The 17,508-nt window shown below is 42.7% G+C and overlaps 1 protein-coding gene and 1 long non-coding RNA gene across 2 annotated transcripts in view; both read left to right on the forward strand.

Moving 5' to 3' along the window:
* The window catches only part of LOC112446321 (uncharacterized), a 98,553-nt gene that overhangs the window by 2,851 nt on the left and 78,194 nt on the right, over positions 1 to 17,508 (forward strand). The window lies entirely within an intron of this gene.
* LOC132345058 (cytochrome c oxidase subunit 6C-like) lies at positions 10,499 to 15,381 on the forward strand. Its single transcript, XM_059885789.1, has 2 exons — positions 10,499 to 10,537; positions 13,527 to 15,381. The coding sequence occupies exons 1-2, from the start codon at positions 10,499 to 10,501 to the stop codon at positions 13,785 to 13,787; spliced, it is 300 nt and encodes a 99-aa protein (XP_059741772.1). The 3' UTR covers positions 13,788 to 15,381.

Consider the following 17,508-nt stretch of genomic DNA (forward strand, 5'->3'; position numbering starts at 1 on the left):
AGTTTTGTTAGAATCTACTATACAATAAGTTTAATTAGAGGTCATGTAAATTTATACTTTTTGTCTACAAAGTTCTGTTTATCATCTTGATAAAAAACTTCTCTGGTTTAATAACTTTGAAATTAGTTACCCTCAATTTTAATTTGAGTTATATGTGTATATGAACATTACCTTTATTAAGTAATTACCACAAAAAACTGTTATTTCAACAGAAAAGGCATAATATAATTCAGTGCATTTGAATGCATTTTCTCCCCTCCCTCAGGCATTTCTAAACTGGGTTTTTTTTGGAGGATTGGCCTTTAAAATATAATATTGAAAATCTGCTAAATATCTTGGAAAAAGTCAACTGTACCACCAAATTTTTCAATTGTAAATTTTTGGACTTTAAGTTCAACCTTCTAAATAAATTGCTTCCCGTCAATTTGGAAATGATCTGGATTTTTCTCTTCCTGCTGTTGCATGTGCTCTAGTACACTGCATTTGAGCAGTGGAACTTGAAATGGTTTTGATACTGCCATGAGGGGAAAAAAAATAAATTAGTAGCTTATAAAATTAAAGGAGAAAAGCCAAATAATATTATCTATTGAAAACATTCCATTTTCATGGGATGAAATTACAATTATCCCCATGCAACATGTCAGCACTATGTTCATATCTGTATAATTATCATCATCTTTTCAGTTTTTTCCCTTTTGATAGATACTCCTATCTTCTGTTCCCTTTGTGTGTGAGTGTGAATACCTTTATGTTCCTGGCATATTGTTGTGACTCGTTTGAAACATGTTCTTAAGATTCTTTCATCAACTACATTAGAATTCTGAGCTATCAGAAAAATAACTGTGGAAATACACTTAAAAAGATGGTGACAGTCACACTGAAATACCTCCATTTACTTTTCCGTTTAGAGTGTCCCATCCTATTCAGTGACTTCCTACATTTCTTTTCCAAGAGAATACTTGTATTCTGCACACGTGGCCTAACAGTTGCGTCGTCATAGCTGCCTGTGGTTGAGCTAAAAGGTGTATACGTGTTTCAGATAGATTGTTCAGATGAAGCAGTGTAGGTCCAACACGATGGAGGTGAACGATGATAAAGCGGGATCCGGGAGATGGGAAGAAAGAGAGAGAAGGTCACCCGGGAGAACCTCCTGTGAATGGCTTGGTAGTAGGGATATGTGAAGAAGGCATATGCTAAGGTCCCGGGACCAAGAGATGTTCCTCAGTGCTCTAAGTATAGCATGTCCAGACAACGGATTCTTTCTGAATGAACGGCATTCTGTGTCTCTCCTATTATGTAGTGAATGAGACTGCATAGTGTATGGGTCCATATTCATGTAACTCTCTTATGTTGTCTCATGATGGATTTCCCCTGAAAATAATACAGAATGGAATTCTTGGCAGAATTCTCTGAATGTCTAGAAGAAAGTATGTAATAGCATAGCTCTGTGGGTCAAACATTTTACCATGAATTGAAGACAGGATCCAATTTTTAATGCCCACTTTAATTTTGTTCAAGGTTTCTCAAAGTTTTGTATTCCTGATACCCAGCGCAGTATCTGGCAAGTATTTTGGGTCCAATAAATGTTTGTCAATGGGAAAGTTGACTTCGTATCCTTTATTTCTTCTTCTTTGGGGACAATCTATTGATTTCCTTCAGAGCGATGTATCAGGATAATTTTTTAAATATAATCCAACCAAACTTTAAGGATCAGTTTGCTGACTTCAGGACCCTAGAAAGGAGTCTCTTCTGTCTTCTGCTCCATTTCCTTTTAGCCCTCTTCACTAAATTCTACAGTCCTTTTAAGGCCCAGCTCTTCCTTAAAACCTGGGCGAGTCCCTCAGCCGAACCTCTTTGCTCTAACTCCTAGAGCCCATCTGCTTCTTGCCTTCCTCAAAGCTCGGTGCTCTGCTCTGCTCCACCCCGAGCTCCCCGCGAGCATCCACTGTGCCTAGCTCCCTTCTACAATGTCCCAGCCCCTGGCAGTGCCGTCTGGCCATAGTAGGTGGTCAATGAACACAGCAATGGCGCTTGTCTCTCTGAGGCAAACAGGCACAAAGCAGCCTGGGATCGTGAGACATAATTAGGATAACATCTCAAAGTGGAGGGTGGTGTTCCACTTTTCTTAAACAGGAAAGAACAAGGGCATCCTGCTACTTTGTGTGGATTTCTTAGTGTTTTCTCTTGTGTTGCAGAGATTAGTCATTTACAACATTTCTGTCTGAAAGAAAATGCGTTCACATACATTTCTGAATTTGTCTGAAAGACGAATTCTAAAATCTTACCAGAAGGAAACTGCATTTAGGTAATTGTCTGTATTCTCTAACCCTAAAAATCCCGATTAAATTATTTTTCTCTGAAAAGAACAAATACTAAAACTCCGAGGTAAGTTAGATACTGTAGAGTCCAGAACCTGTAAAGATTATTCATTTTATTTGCCAATATCCTTAACGTCTATATACCCTAAAGGGCAGAACCCTTGATTTCTGAGTCGGGAGTTTGTGTTTTATTCCTCTCTCAGCAATGTTCACTGTACCCTCAGGGAACAGATATTTAACCTTTCTGACCTTCAGTGTCTGTGCCTATTAAATGGGTTTGCTAATTATTCAGGAAGATGTTACAAAAATAGTTTGGAGAGAAGCAGTAAAGAGTTTTACCTTCGCTGGAGAAGATATGGGAGTATCATGGAGGCTGCTGGTCCACGTGAAATTTAAGATGAAGTTGCCTACAAACTACCTGTGTGACTTTGGGCAACTCAGCGAAGGCTCTGGGTCTTAAGGTCCTTGTCCGTAGAAGATGATGAGACTGGACGGTTTCTATGGCGGCTGCACCTTGAAAGTGCTATGGTCCAGTCTAGCATGCCAAGCCTGGCACCATCATGATACATCCATTTTTTATAAATGCCCTAAATTAGAGTAGTGACAGAAGATGGGACTCTGACATCAGCACCCAGAGAGGGGTCTGGACTTCAAATGTGAATTACTGGGATCTCTGTAACTTAACTCTCTGGATTTTCAAGACTGAATAGAAATGAGGACTTCAGAAAAACATTAGGAGAATTCACTAGCATTTTCCTTAGAAATGGGGAGGGAGGAGCCAGGTTTTAACTTTTTTGGCTGAAAGTAAATATGATGAGTGAATGAATCAACCCTCATTAATAAAATTTGATCAGTAAATTATAATAGTACATATAGAACTAGGATACTTAAGATTAGAAATCATGGATGAAAACAAATTCTTCAAAGGTATCATGAAAAAAATAAGCTATCATGAATCCTAACTTTGGAAGATGTGACATATCTGTAAACTATTGTAAACATCTGGGGCCGCTGGCCCCCTGTGAGGCAGTGCAAAGTGGGGGGCCCGAGGGTTAAAAGCAGTACGCAGCGAATCTGAGGGGCTCCAGTGGAAACCAGCAATTCTGAGAGCTGTTTATCCAAAGCCATTATGATAACGTGCAGAGAAAAGCAGACTCTGTGCTTTTGTTTTCTACCACATCAGCCCTTGTGCGTGGTTTTAAGGTCCTCCCTAGAGGCACAGGGTAAAAAACGTTTAGGCAGTTGGACCCAGAGAGTCCTGGGTTAGAAGCCTGGCTCCACCACGTGGCCCTGGACTAGGTTCTTAAACTTTCAGATCTCTGGTTTCCCTCACTCATAAAGTAGGGATGCTATCTTCCGCCACATCAGGTTGGTGTGAGAACTAAATAAATGCATTTAGCAGACCCTTAACCAGTATTAGGACTGGTTAGTATCTCTTTCATGAAAGCACGTTTCCTAGTCTTTCTGTTTTTATGGACAGCTAACCCTCTGACTGGCAGGTCATTCTTTTTAACTGGGTTGAAACATCCACCTGTTGCAGAAGGAGCAGCCTGAAACAGAGCACCTAAAAGGATAGTGGACTGTAACGAAGCCACGGCTGCCTCTGGGCATGTGGGCTATCTCCTCGGAGGCCGCTCCTCTTGTCCAGATCTTGTCCCAGGGCTGCTCCATCTCCTCTGTCTGCTCCTCCCTGTCCTCTGCACTCTCTTCCCTACAAGCGGCTCTGTTCTTCCTTTCTCCACTGCTTTGGTGTGGGGGCACCTCGTTCTGCCCCTTTGATCTGTACCCCAGATTTGCTGACACTTGTCTCCAGAGCCCTGTGCGTGGCTGCCCCCGCAAGAGCGCCTCTGTTGATCACGCCTCCGCAGCCGCTGGCTCCTACTTCTCTTGTTTGCAGTGCAGACTGTAGTTATCCTGTCATCCTCTCCACCTCCTCACTCCACTCCGACCTGATCTTCTTGGCTTAGCAGAAGTTGCCTTAGATGACACTGCGTTTCCCACCCCATGTGCTCTCTTTAGAAACTCTTGAGGGCAACTACTCTGTAGTTTCTTTCTTTTTTTCTTTCTTTAATTAATTAATTTTTATTTTTGACTGTGCTGTCTTTGTTGCTGCACAGGCTTTCTCTAGTTGCCACGAGCCGGGGCTGCTGTCCATTGCCGTGCTCGGGCTCATTGCAGCGGCTTCTCCTGTTGCGGAGCACAGGCTCTGGAGCACACGGGCTTTAGTGGTTGCGGTGCAGGGGCTTAGTTCCTCCATGATCTGTGAGATCTTCCCGGACCAAGGATCAATTTGTGTCCCCTCCATTGGCAGGCAGATTCTTATCCACTGTGTCACCAGGGAAGTCCTCCCCTGCCCTTTTCAGTTTTTATTTTATGTTTTGAACTTCCCAGGGATATCTCCTCAGCTTTCTGTCCTTTGATACTCCAGGGCTTCCTTGTGAGCCATTTTCCTCATAGCTTTCACCTCCTTACCATCAGACAGATGCACCCCCAGTTCCTGGAGTTCTGTTCTGCCTCCTACTGAGGTCCCCCGGGATGATAAGACTCCTTCAGTGTGGGATCTGCAGCTTTTATTGCTTTATCTCTAAATCCTGGCCCAGAGTAGGGAGCCACAGGTGCTGGCTAGACGAAAGCTACGGGACCGCAGGAAACACAGGGGCCGGCAAATGGTCCTCCATCCGAGCACCGACTGCCCTGTGGACCACCAGGCTCTCCTGTTTCCTCCCCACTCTGGCTTCCGCACTGTCTTTAGGAGTGATCTCTGAAGCAGGGTAGGTAAAGGTCTCCTCCTCTGGGTTGCACCATCCCCACCTCCCCTGACACAGGAAAACACAGAATGGTTGATACAAAGCTCGTGGAGCTGCATTGATCCTACCTGTGGGTTCATGGTGGTCAGAAAGAGCCATGAGATCCAGGCAGGGCCGCTTAAGCTTGATTTCCAGGCAAAACACAAAACTGATTTAAGATTTTTTTGAGCCGAGAATGTGGCTCTTGGAGCAGTAATAGCATAAAAGTTGTGTACTTGGTACTAGCAGGGTCAAGAGGCTGAAATCAGGGAGGCCAAGCTCCTGCCAGTGGTGAAAAGACCAAGATGATAAGAATGGATATATATAGAGACAGAGAATGGCTATAAGAGAGAATTCAGAGGAAATATCTAACAGGATTTGTTTAATAACAAGATAAGCAGAATTATAGGAAGAGTTAACATGTATATAGCCTGCCAAGACGGAGAAGGCAATGGCACCCCACTCCAGTACTCTTGCCTGGAAAATCCCATGGACGGAGGAGCCTGGTAGGCTGCAGTCCATGGGGTCACTAAAAGTAGGACACGACTGAGCGACTTCACTTTCACTTTTCACTTTCCTGCATTGGAGAAGGAAATGGCAACCCACTCCAGGGTTCTTGCCTGGAGAATCCCAGGGATGGGGGAGCCTGGTGAGCTGCCGTCTATGGGGTCACGCAGAGTTGGACATGACTGAAGCGACTTAGCAGCAGCAGCAGCCTGCCAAGATAGCTCAGGCACTGTATATAAACTAACCCATTTAAACCTCCTCATTATCTCCACTTTGCAGACAACGAAATGGAGGCACAGGACCAAACTTCTAACCAGGCTTTGGGTCCAAGGTATCAAAATAATTAATAATAATAATAGTGATAATAATATAGTCCATAATAGATAAAAAGAAAGATGGCAAAAGGAGATGGCCTGAAGTTTTTTTTTTAATATTTTTTTGATGTGGACTATTTCTTTTTTGTTCAAGGGATGCTTTTATTATTTATTTAAAAATGAATTTATTTATTTCAATTGGAGGCTAATTACTTTACAATATTGTGGTGTTTTTTGCCATACGTTGACATGAATCAGCCATTGGTGTACGTGTGTCCCCCATCCTGAACCCCCCTCCCATCTCTCTTTCCACCCCATTCCTCTGGGTTGTCCCAGAGCACCGGCTTTGAGTGTCCTGCTTCATGCATTGAACTTGCCCTGGTCATCTATTTACATATGGTAATATACATGTTTCAATGCTGTTCTCTTATATCGTCCCACCCTTGCCTTTTCCCACATAGTACAAAAGTCTGTTCTTTACATCTGTGTCTCTTTTGCCGTCTTGCATATAGGGTTGTCATTACCATCTTTCTAAATTCCGTACATACACATTAATATATTGTATCGGTGTTTCTCTTTCTGACTTACTTCATTCTGTATAATAGGCTCCAGTTTCATCGACCGCATTTGAGCTGACTCAAATGCATTCTTTTTTATAGCTGAATAATATTCCATTGTGTATACGTACCACAACTTCCTTATCCACTCGTCTGTCGATGGACATCTGGGTTGCTTCTGTGTCCCAGCTATTATAAACAATGCTGCAATGAACATTGGGGTACACGTGTCTCTTTCAGTTCTGGTTTCCTCAGTGTGTATGCCCAGCAGTGGGATTGCTGGGTTGAATGGCAGTTCTATTTCCAGTTTTTTCTTTTTTAAGATTTGTTTTGACGTGGACTATTTTTAAAGTCTTTATCGAATTTGTTACAATACTGCTTCTGTTTTATGTTTTGGGTTTTTTGGCCATGAGGCATGTGGAATCTTGACTCTCTGACCAGGGACTGAACCTGAACCCCCTGCACTGGAAGGGGAAGTCTTAGCCATTGGATCACCAGGGAAGTCCCCTTGGTGAAGGTTTAGGATTTCCACTTTGGAATTTGAGATGACAGCCAAATGAAAATATCCAGTGGCCACATGGAGTATAGAGACCTTCCCCTTTGCCTGTGTGTGTGCTCAGTTGTGTGTGACTCTGCTACCCTGTGGACTGTAGCCCACCAGGCTCCTCTGTCCATGGGATTCTTCAGGCAAGAATACTGGAGTGGGTTGCCATGCCCTCCTTCAAGGGAACTTCCCATCCCAGGGATCAAACTCAGGTCTCTTACATCTCCTGCAATAGCAGGCGGATTCTTTACCATTCGGGCCACCTGGGAAGCCCCTTTTGGCTAGTTCCGCCTTTAAATACACCCAGATCCACCATTCTGCAGTTTTCCACTGCTGGTTTCAAATGATTCTGCTATTTTTCCCCCTTTGCCATCTGCAGGGCCACTTGCATGAGTTACATAGAAGAGCCCCGTGCTGGGTAGAATCCTCTGCTGTGGCCGCTATAGTAATTTTTGAGCAAGGTGTCTATATATCCACTTGGACTGAGCCTGCGAATTTTGTAGAGGGCCTGCCTTTCTGCTGAGCATCTGGGATGGACGTTCCAGGTGTGGGCATTCCCGCCACTGTTCAGGCTTCCTTCACCTTCACGGGGTGTGTGCTCCTCTCACTGCTTCTGTAAAACTGTTCTTTCCCACATCATCACTGACGCAATCAGTGCTAGCTTTTTCTTAGTTGTTAGGCTCAGCACTTATCACATGCTCATTTTCATCTTTTCCAAAAATTCTCTCCTGTCTTAGCTGTCACAAGCCATGACTTCTGCCGCTTCTTGATTTGATGTTCTTTTCTTTGTACGATGTAAGAGTTGGACCATAAAGAAGGCTGAGCACTGAAGAAATAATGCTTTTGAACTGTGGTGCTGGAGAAGACTCTTGAGAGTCCCTCGGACTGCAAGAAGATAAAACTAGTCAATCCTAAAGGAAATCAACCCTAAATATTCACTGGAAGAACTGATGCTGAAGCTGAAGCTCCAATACCTTGGTCACCTGATGCAAAGAGGTGACTCACTGGAAAAGACCCTGATGCTGGGAAAGATTGAAGGCTAAGGAGAAGAGGGCAGTAGAGGATGAGATGGTTAGATAGCATCACAGACTCAACGGACATGAATTTGAGCAAATTCTGGGAGACAGTGAAGGACAGGGCAGCCTGGCATGCTGCAGTTCATGGGGTTGCAGTCAGACATGACTTAGTGACTGAACAGCAACAATGCTTTGCACCACCAGCTCTTCCTCTGGGTCCTGCCCCACATCTGGAGGTATCTTCTAAGACTCAACAGTCATGGGTTGAACTGTTCCTCTGCAAGTTCACTGACTCCCATTTAACCTATCAGAACATCCCCTGTGGTATGCATATAAAAATGGATTCCCATCATCCTTTTCTTGATAGTTGTCACTGCCTGGACCCTAGCCACAAACCCAACCTGATTCACTCTCTTTTTCTATACCTGTTCTTAGTATTTCTGTCTGGTTGACTTCATAACTCTTCAAATTTATGATCTCTTCTTACTCTGTTGGTCTTCACTTTTGCTGTCTCTACTCAACCACTAGTCCATCGTAGGGTGTCCTCCAATTCCAAGTATTTTAGGCCACCCTGGGAAATTCTTGGCTTAATCCAGCCCTGTTCCCTGGCCTTTCATCCTGACCAGGGGCTGGAAGGTGATGCTCCTGCTGAGTCTGTCTTAGCTCTGTTAATGTCCTCTCCCTTCCCTCTGCACATTTAACCCTGAAGCTGAACAAGCCTGACACTGAACTCTGCACCGCAGAGCCACCACAGCCAACCTGCTCTGGCCCGTGAGTATGTTTACCAAATAACCAGCTTTCAAGAGAGCCCACCCACCTAGGCAGTGCTACTGCATGTCCCTAGTCCATTCTTGATCTTGGTTTCCCAAAGATTATCTCCTATATTCTGTCTTCTCAGATCTCCAGCACTTTCTTCCTAGTCTCGTTTCATGATGCCCTACTTTTGATTTCACTGAGAAAATAGAAGAAATGAAGGGAGAAATTCCATCCACTTGCATGCTTACTCTTCTTGAACTGCTTTCTTTGCTGTCTCCAGCACCCCACTCTCTTGCTTTTCTTCTTCTCTCATGGCCACATCTATTCACTTGTTGGTCATTTTTCTTCTTCCAAGCCTCTAGGTTGGTGTATAGCCTTCAGTTTGGGCTGCCATAACAAAAATACCATAAATTGGGTGGTGTAAGCAACAAACATTTATTTCTCATAGTTCTAGAGGCTGGGAGGCACAAGAATAGGGTGCCACCATGACGACCCTCTTCCTGGCTTATGGACAGTCATCTCCTCACAAGGCAGAGAGCAGAGACTCTTCTTATAAGGGCACCAATTTCTTCATGAGGGCTCCATTCTTCTGATCTAATTACTTCCCAGCAACCCCCATCTCCACACACCCCACATTGGGGATTAGGCTTACAATGTATCAATTTGGGGAGGACACAAACATGGAGACCATATGATGTGTTTTAAGGGTTAATCCTTATAGCTCCTTTCCCCACTCTTCAATCTCACTCTCTGAGTAACTTCATCTAGTGCCATGACTTTAAATAAATATCATTGCATACTGATCCTCCAAGATTTATACCTTCACCTGGATACTCCTTTTGAATTCCAGATATATATCCAACTGCCTACATGATATTTGATGCATGTGTGAGTGTATGCTAGGTCGCTGCAGTCATGTCCGACTCTGTGACCCCATGGACTGTAGCCCACCAGTCTCCTCTGTCCATGGGATTCTCCAGGCAAGAATACTGGAGTGGGTTGCCGTGACTTCCTCCAGAGGATCTTCCTGACCCAGGGATCAAACCCACATCTCTTATGGCTCCTGAGTTGGCAGGGAGCACAAATGTCCAATAGGCATCTCAAATTTAACCCATCCAAAACTGAACTCTTCATTTTCCTCCCCAAACTTCTCCCACAGTTGTTTCCACCTTAGTAAATAAAATCTGTATTTGTCTGGTAGCTTAGTCCAAAATGTAGCAACTCAGCCTGACTCTGCTCTCTTTTTCAAGCCTTGTAGTCACTCCATTGGTAAAATCCTGCCAGCCATACAGTCGCACTCCACACCACTAGAGCAGTCATCCTCATCCATCACCGGGTCTCTTGCAATAGCCTCCTAACTGGTCTTCCTGCTTCTGTCCTTGCCCCTTCGCCTTCTCCACACAGCAGTCAACGTGATGCTTGCTAAAACCGAAGTGAGATCGTATCATTCCTGTTCAGTGTCAAAGACTCTCCAGGGTCGTCCCGTTTCTCTCAGATTTCCTTTCCAGGGTTTCCAAGCCTTCCAGTCATGCCCTACTCCCTCTCTGTGCTGGTTCTTCTTGCTGCTCCCCCTCCTGCTTCTTCTGCACAGCTGCATTGGCCTCCTTGCTGTTCCTCACGTCCACCAAGCACGTTCATGCCCCTGAGCCTTTCCACTGGCTGTGCCCTCTGGCTGAAATGCTCTTCACCTACGCATCGGCATGGCTGTCTGCCTCATCGCCCTCAGGTCTCATTCAGAAGTCAGTAGAGGGATCTTCTTTGACAACTCTGCCTGAGTTGCACTCACTCCAGTTTCTCTATCCATCTTATTTCACCTTATCATTCTTTTTTGGCATTACTGTCATCTGACACATTATATTAATGTTTCTTTGTTTAGTATCAGTCTCCACTCTACCTCCCAGAATGTAACCTACAGAAGAGCTTTACTTTGTATACTCTTGTATTAACTAAAATAGTCTCTCAGAGTGGTTACTGAATAAATATTTGTTGAATGAAAAAATGAACTCTCTTCCTATTACCCAGGCTTACAACTAGTCAGTCCTGGGCTGGGTTCATTAACTTTACTCATTAAGAGTAACTATCTATAATACATACCTTAGACACACTTCAGTTGTGTCTGACTCTTTGTAACCCCAATGGACTGTAACCCGCCAGGTTCCTCTGTCCATGGGATTCTCTAGGCAAGAACACTGGAGTGGGTTGCCATGCCCTCCTCCAGGGGATCTTCCCGACCCAGGGATGGAACCTGTGACTCCTGTGTCTCCTGCACTGGCAGGCAGATCCTTTAGCAATAGCGCCACCTGGGAAACCCACATACATTAGTGCAGTCTTCCTAAATTTAGGTTATTTCACGACCAACCAACATTCTGTTAGGGGGCTTCAGCTGGGATTGTTCACAAAGGTGCCAATTAAGGGTAATTTGATTCATGCACCATAGGTTAAATTATATCTAAAATCACTAAGACTATAAAATCAGGATATTCAATTGTAATTATCTCTTACACTGAAATGTGTGTGTAACAAGTGTTTGTTTTGTTTAAAATATTTGTCTCTCCTCACATAAAGAGAGGGGAGCAGTTTGAAAACCAGAAATGCCCCGATTCAGATTCACATCCCAATCCACCACACTTCCTTTCTGCCGTCTTATTACAGCAGGTTCTTGCAAGTCCAATGAGCAGCAGTCATGGTGCTTCAGAGTAGAGGCGCTGAAGGCCAGCTATGTTGGTTCAAATCCAAGCTCTGCCACTTGTCAGCTTTGTCTCCTTGGATAAGTTACTTAACTGCTCTGAGTTTCTTTATCCCGGTTAAGGCTCTCTGCCTCTAGGGTTGTCCTGAGGATCTAATGAGATAATTCATGTAAAGCACTTACAGGATTGGCACACAGAAAGTGCAAGTAGCTACGATTTTTGCTAATATTCCTCCTGATAAAACAGCTGTCGCTTCTTAAGTGTTTTACTGTCCTTGCTCCTGGGACCCGGCCCGGGACTGACTCCACAGTACTGTGTGTCCAACGGGTACGGCCACCACGCCCTTGGAGGCCTTGCTACTTGTGCTCCACAAAAGCTCGGTCTTTTCCCTCCCCTCCTCTCTCCTCCCGTCCTTCCTTCCTTCCTCCCGCCCGCCCTCCCTTTGTCCCTTCCTTCCTCGTCCCCTCACTCCGCAGCCCTCCTTTCCTCTTTCTGCTAAGCTCCGCCTTTCCTCACTCTCTCCTCTACTTCTCGCTCACATACCGCAGGATCTGTTTTGCATTAGTCTCTCTTTCCTCTCCTCCATTCTTCTGCTGTTTCTCTCTGCTCTCATTCACAGAGGAAGAGCTCTAGAGGGAAAGGACCTGTTATGTCACCAGGAAGAGTCCCCAGAAGCAAATGTCTTAGACTGCTCACTTCCTGAAGAGTTTTGCTCTTTCAAGCAGGCCCTGCTTTAGAAATCAGAGGCCTTTTATCAAAGACTGTTGGCTGCTCAGGTTAATCAGAAATGCCATCTCAGCATTTCTAACCCATATGTGGGTTATGCCAGCAGCATTCACGAAATGCTTTAGAAAACACTGTCATGTCTTCTCAACAGTCACAGGCAAACCATGAAATCAACCATAACCAACTGTATTGCTTGCTGCTTCTAAGGAACATCAATGAAGTAATGTGGTCACTGTGGTGCTTAATAATGTTCAATTCCAGTGATGGTGAGAATGTAGAAAGGAATGAAAGACATGTTCAGTGGAAACATGTTTGTTTTTTTTTTCCCCTTTTCCCTATTAGATTAGGAGCACCATGAGTGAAGGGACAGTGCCTGCTGTAGTCCTGAGGTACACGACTAGCAGCTAGCTTAGACCTTACTCACAATATGTGTTCAGTAAATAAACATGCCCTGAATTTTTACTTCTCAAGAATTAGACAAATGTGGTCAAAAAGTCTGAGTATACAAAGACAACAAGAAGAAAACCATGAATAAGGATGGTGCTTTATGGGACAATCAGGTAGCTTTGTAACATAAAAGTCTAAGAACTAATTAGAAAACATCACTGAAAACATCACAATTCTCTACAGTTCTATGAATTTTTATACCATCTCTTTTGTGACAATTACTACTGAAAATTATAGTGATATGGAAGTATATCTCAATTCTTCCTATTATTGATTATTTATTATTCTATTACTTGGGGAACTAGTTCCTACTGTTTCACATACACATCATATACTTCAGTACCTGTTTGCTAAATAAATGATTAAATGAAGTTACATGCATGCTTGCTAAGTCGTAACTTCACCATTTAATCATTTGAATATTGTGCTAAATCACTTCAGGCATGTCTGACTCTTTGCAAGCCTATGGACCATCACCTGCCAGGCTCCTCTGTCCACGGGATTCTCCAGGCAAGAATACTGGAGTGGGTTGTCACACCCTCCTTCAGGGAATCTTCCTGACCCAGGGATTGAACCCATGTCTCTCGAGTCTCTTATGTCTCCTGCAATGGTGGGCAAGTTCTTTACCACTCAGTGCCACCTGGGAAGCCCAATTTCTGGTCATTCAGAATATTTGAAAAGGTTTCACAAAATTGGATGGCCTTATTAAGCAAAAATTACTACCTATATAATCTGTATGGATTGATATTAGAACATAAAATTTAAAAAGTCACAATTATGTTAAACATATGTTATCTCTTTTGATTCAAAAAACACTTCATGATCTTTAAGTTATAAAATTAGGTCCCTTTCTCCATCAGTCTGAAAGGATGTCATTGTTGGGCCATCAAGGAGAAAAACTACCATATCCAGTTCTTCGACAAAACCTCAGATGCATGGCTTTCTGGCCAAGCATCTGCAATTTCATATTGTTGGAACATTCATTGTCTCCCTGGGAACTGCAACTTTCTGTAACTTTGCTATAGCTGAACCAGGAAAGAAAGCATATGCAGATTTCTATAGAAATTATGACTCCATGAAAGATTTTGAGGTGAAGAGGAAGGCTGGTATCTTTCAGAGTGCAAAGTGATTTGAAATATAAAGAATTTCTTTGCTTGAGTTCCATGGAAGTTTGACACTTACCTGTGTTCCTGAAGCATGAAACTATGAATATCTGGGCTGAAGAATAGTTTCTCAACAAATAAATGATGAGCAAATACTGTGGGCACTAAAAAAAATGTAAAAGAAACCAATTAGGCACCCCAAAACGTAACTTAATCTATTTTTGGTCTACCTGTATTTTACCAAGACTTTAAAATAAACCTGCTTTTTCAAGTTGTTTAGTTGAATGGATTCTGAATAAAAAGCGATTTTATATTCTGGTTGGAAAGATTTAAAGAGGCTGAATTACCTGAGAAAGACAGTATAACCCTAAACCAAAGTGATAGAACTGTCCTTTAATTTTTCTTTAATACATTTGTATCTCATCATATTACATTTCTAGACCAAAATGGTTTGTACATTTCTGTTGGTCGAGCAGGAGGAAATCATTATAATGAAAAGAAGTTATTGAAAATGGTCCATGTTGTGTAATTCCCAGGATAAATGGGCTGAGTAGCAAATATTTCTGTTGTGAACTGTTTTACACTGAAATGTGCATTATTAAACCCATTTGTTGAACACATTGAAAGATCGAATATCTTCCTAACCCGACACTGGAAAATGTTTTTTTGCTAGTCCTCTCCTTCCTCTGCTGCTTGGATCTTGATAGATATTGTTTCTGGGTTTTCTGGAATCCATTCACATGAGAGGGGAAAAAAAAATCATAGATGAAGAAACCAGAAAAACAGAATTTACGATTTATAAACACATACTTTAAACAAGATCATAAGAAATTTAAAATAGTATACCTAATAGAAACAGCATGTGGAAAAGCATATAGAACAATGGTGGGTGGTGGGTGACTAATTTTTTTATACTATCATGAAGCTCCTACATGTTTGAAGAACACAAAAAACCAGCCATCCAGCTATAAGAATCTGAGTACAGCAGAAGAATGCTAGAGATCAAGATGGTTCGGGGGTGATGTTATGCTCCTTTGATTTTATAACTATGTTACTTTATGTATACCGTGTATTTAAGTAATATGATTTTACTGCCCTTTAAAACACTGTGTGTGCAATCAATCGTTTTTATTTCATTTAGAGTAATTAAATGTGGGTTTGATTCCATGTGCCAATTATCTCCCAAAAAAGCCTCTGCTGAAAAAACAACAGAACCTTCAGAGACTTAGAGTTGGAGTTTATAGCATCTGGAGTGGAAGGAGCAGAAACTAGTCTTCTTTTTTGACCATCCTTTTCTTTCTTCTCCAGTAACTCCACTTAATCTAGAGTTGAATTGGAAGTAGGACATCTAGGTGTAGATTTATTTATTTACTCATTCAATCAATAAACATCTATTAAGTGGCTACCGTGTGCCAGCTTGGTACTAAGGATGTAAGAAGTTGTTAATGTGGCACCGAACTTCTGGAGAGATTTTAAGGTTAAACATCTAGAATTGTAAGTCAGATAAATGGGAGTAAAAATGTCTTTGAAGCAGATGAAAACTGCAGGAAGTGGAGAGACAGGTTTATGCTGAGGAGGTGTGGAAGAGGTATGAATTATATTTGATTCTTTAGGGCTTCCCAAGTGGCTCAGTGGTAAAAAATCCACCGGCCAATGCAGGAGACACAGGAGTGGCAGGTTCAATCCCTGGGTCAGGAAGAGCCCCTGGAGGAGGAAATGGCAACCCACTTTAGTATTTTTGCCTAGGAAATTCCATGGACAGAGGAGCCTGGTGGGCTACAGTCCATAGGGTTGCAAAGAGTCAGACATGACTGAGCATACACACATATATAGGAAGTCTTTGTCATGAATGATAGGGGGAAGATACATGAGATTTTGAGGTACATAGATAAAAATTAGGTGCATAGAATTATTGGGGGAATATTCCCTGCAATGAATCAGGGGATTTTTGCTGGCATTCCTGGCACTGTTGTAGCCAGCATGTGTTATAGGGAGCCGGAGAATTCCCAGGTTCTTTCCAACAATGTTCCTGGGCATAAATAGAAAAACTGGACGGTGTGCATGGTGTGGGTTTCCCAGTGACAGGGTGAGTCCCAAGAACATGATAGGGGCCTTGTTGTTAGAGAAGGTAGTAACGGGCTGAGTTGAGGGTTCCTAGGTAGGTCAAACAGAAGGATTTAGTGTTCATTGAACTCGGTGAGCAGAAAGCAGGGAGGGACAGAAGGGGCAGAGGTACAGTGGTAGATATGGGACTGTCTATAAAAATCAAACAGTCCAGGTACCTCTAATGGTTAAATTCAGAGATTGATTCTGCTGGTACATGGCTAAAGTAGGGTGGAACTGGAAGACTGCAGTGAACAAGATCGTGTGACCCTACAGTTACAGTGACTGATGGATCTCTAGTATGAGTTTTAAAGATGTCAGGAGTGATGACGAGCTGTTGAGGATGTGGAGGAAAATTAGCCAGGTGCTGTGTTCATCTAGAAAGGTGGAAGTGGGTCTCACAGGAGTTCAGTAAATAACAGCTATGGTGTCTTTAAGAGAGTGGAACAGAGAACTGATGTCAATTTTATATAAAGAGGAAAAAGAAGTGGACAGTGAGTAGTCCAAAAGTTTAAAGTCTTGGTTTGTAAATTACTGGGGGGAAAACTCCAAGGAGGCCAGAAATTGTTTTGAAGGCATCTATGATACGTCTAGTCAAGGCTATGGTTTTTCCAGGGTCATGTATGGATGTGAGAGTTGGACTGAGTGCCGAAGAATTGATGCTTTTGAACTGTGGTGTTGGAGAAGACTCTTGAGAGTCCCTTGGACTGCAAGGAGATCCAACCAGTCCATTCTGAAATAGATCAGCCCTGGGATTTCTTTGGAAGGAATGATGCTACAGCTGAAACTCCAGTACTTTGGCCACCTCATGTGAAGAGTGACTCATTGGAAAAGACTCTAATGCTGGGACAGATTGGAGGCAGGAGGAGAAGGGGATGACAGAGGATGAGATGGCTGGATGGCTATCACCGACTCGATGGACGTGAGTCTGAGTGAACTCCGGGAGTTGGTGATGGACAGGGAAGCCTGGCAGGCTGTGATTCATGGGGTTGAAAAGAGTTGGACACCACCAAGCGACTGAACTGAACTGAGGATGTAGAACAAGAAGGAAGGAAGGAAGGTTAGAATGAGTTTTCAGAGTTCTGGTTTAGGCAACAAGGTTGGTAGTGCTATTTTCAAATAGCAAAAAATAAATAAATAAAATAAGAGAAGATTGGAAGATTAATCAATGAGTTTCCTCCAGAAGAGATGAATTCAAGATGTCTGTGACTTTCAGGTGGTAATGTCCAGTGAGGAATTGTAAACGTAGAGGTGGGAGATTTGGACACAATTCAAGTAGCCGTTTGGGGAGTTATAAGCATACAAGTGAGACAATTTTGAGCAACAGGAAGAGGAGCATCCCTGCATAAACAAGAGATGTGGGCAAGAAACCAGGTGAAGAAAATGATGTCACAAAATAAAACAAGGGAATTAAGAAAACAATTCCATTTATAATGGCATCAAACCCAAAATACACTGGTATACATTTAACAAAAGATGTACACTGAAAACTATAAAACAATGTTATAAGAAATTAAAGATCTACGTAAGTAGAAAGATTTCCATATTTGTAGATCAGAAGGCCTTGATAATTTAAGAGGCTACTATCCCTAAAACTGATCTACAGCTTCAATGCAACCCACATTGAAATTCCAGACTGTTCAG

This window comes from Bos taurus, chromosome 4 (genome assembly GCF_002263795.3).
Source record: "Bos taurus isolate L1 Dominette 01449 registration number 42190680 breed Hereford chromosome 4, ARS-UCD2.0, whole genome shotgun sequence".
NCBI lineage: Eukaryota > Metazoa > Chordata > Mammalia > Artiodactyla > Bovidae > Bos > Bos taurus.

Coding starts and splice junctions, on each gene's coding strand:
- LOC132345058 (XM_059885789.1), top strand. CDS start 10,499: ATGGCTGTCTGCCTCATCGCCCTCAGGTCTCATTCAGAA. Junction 10,538..13,526: donor CCCTCAGGTCTCATTCAGAA/GTCAGTAGAGGG, acceptor TCAGTCTGAAAG/GATGTCATTGTTGGGCCATC.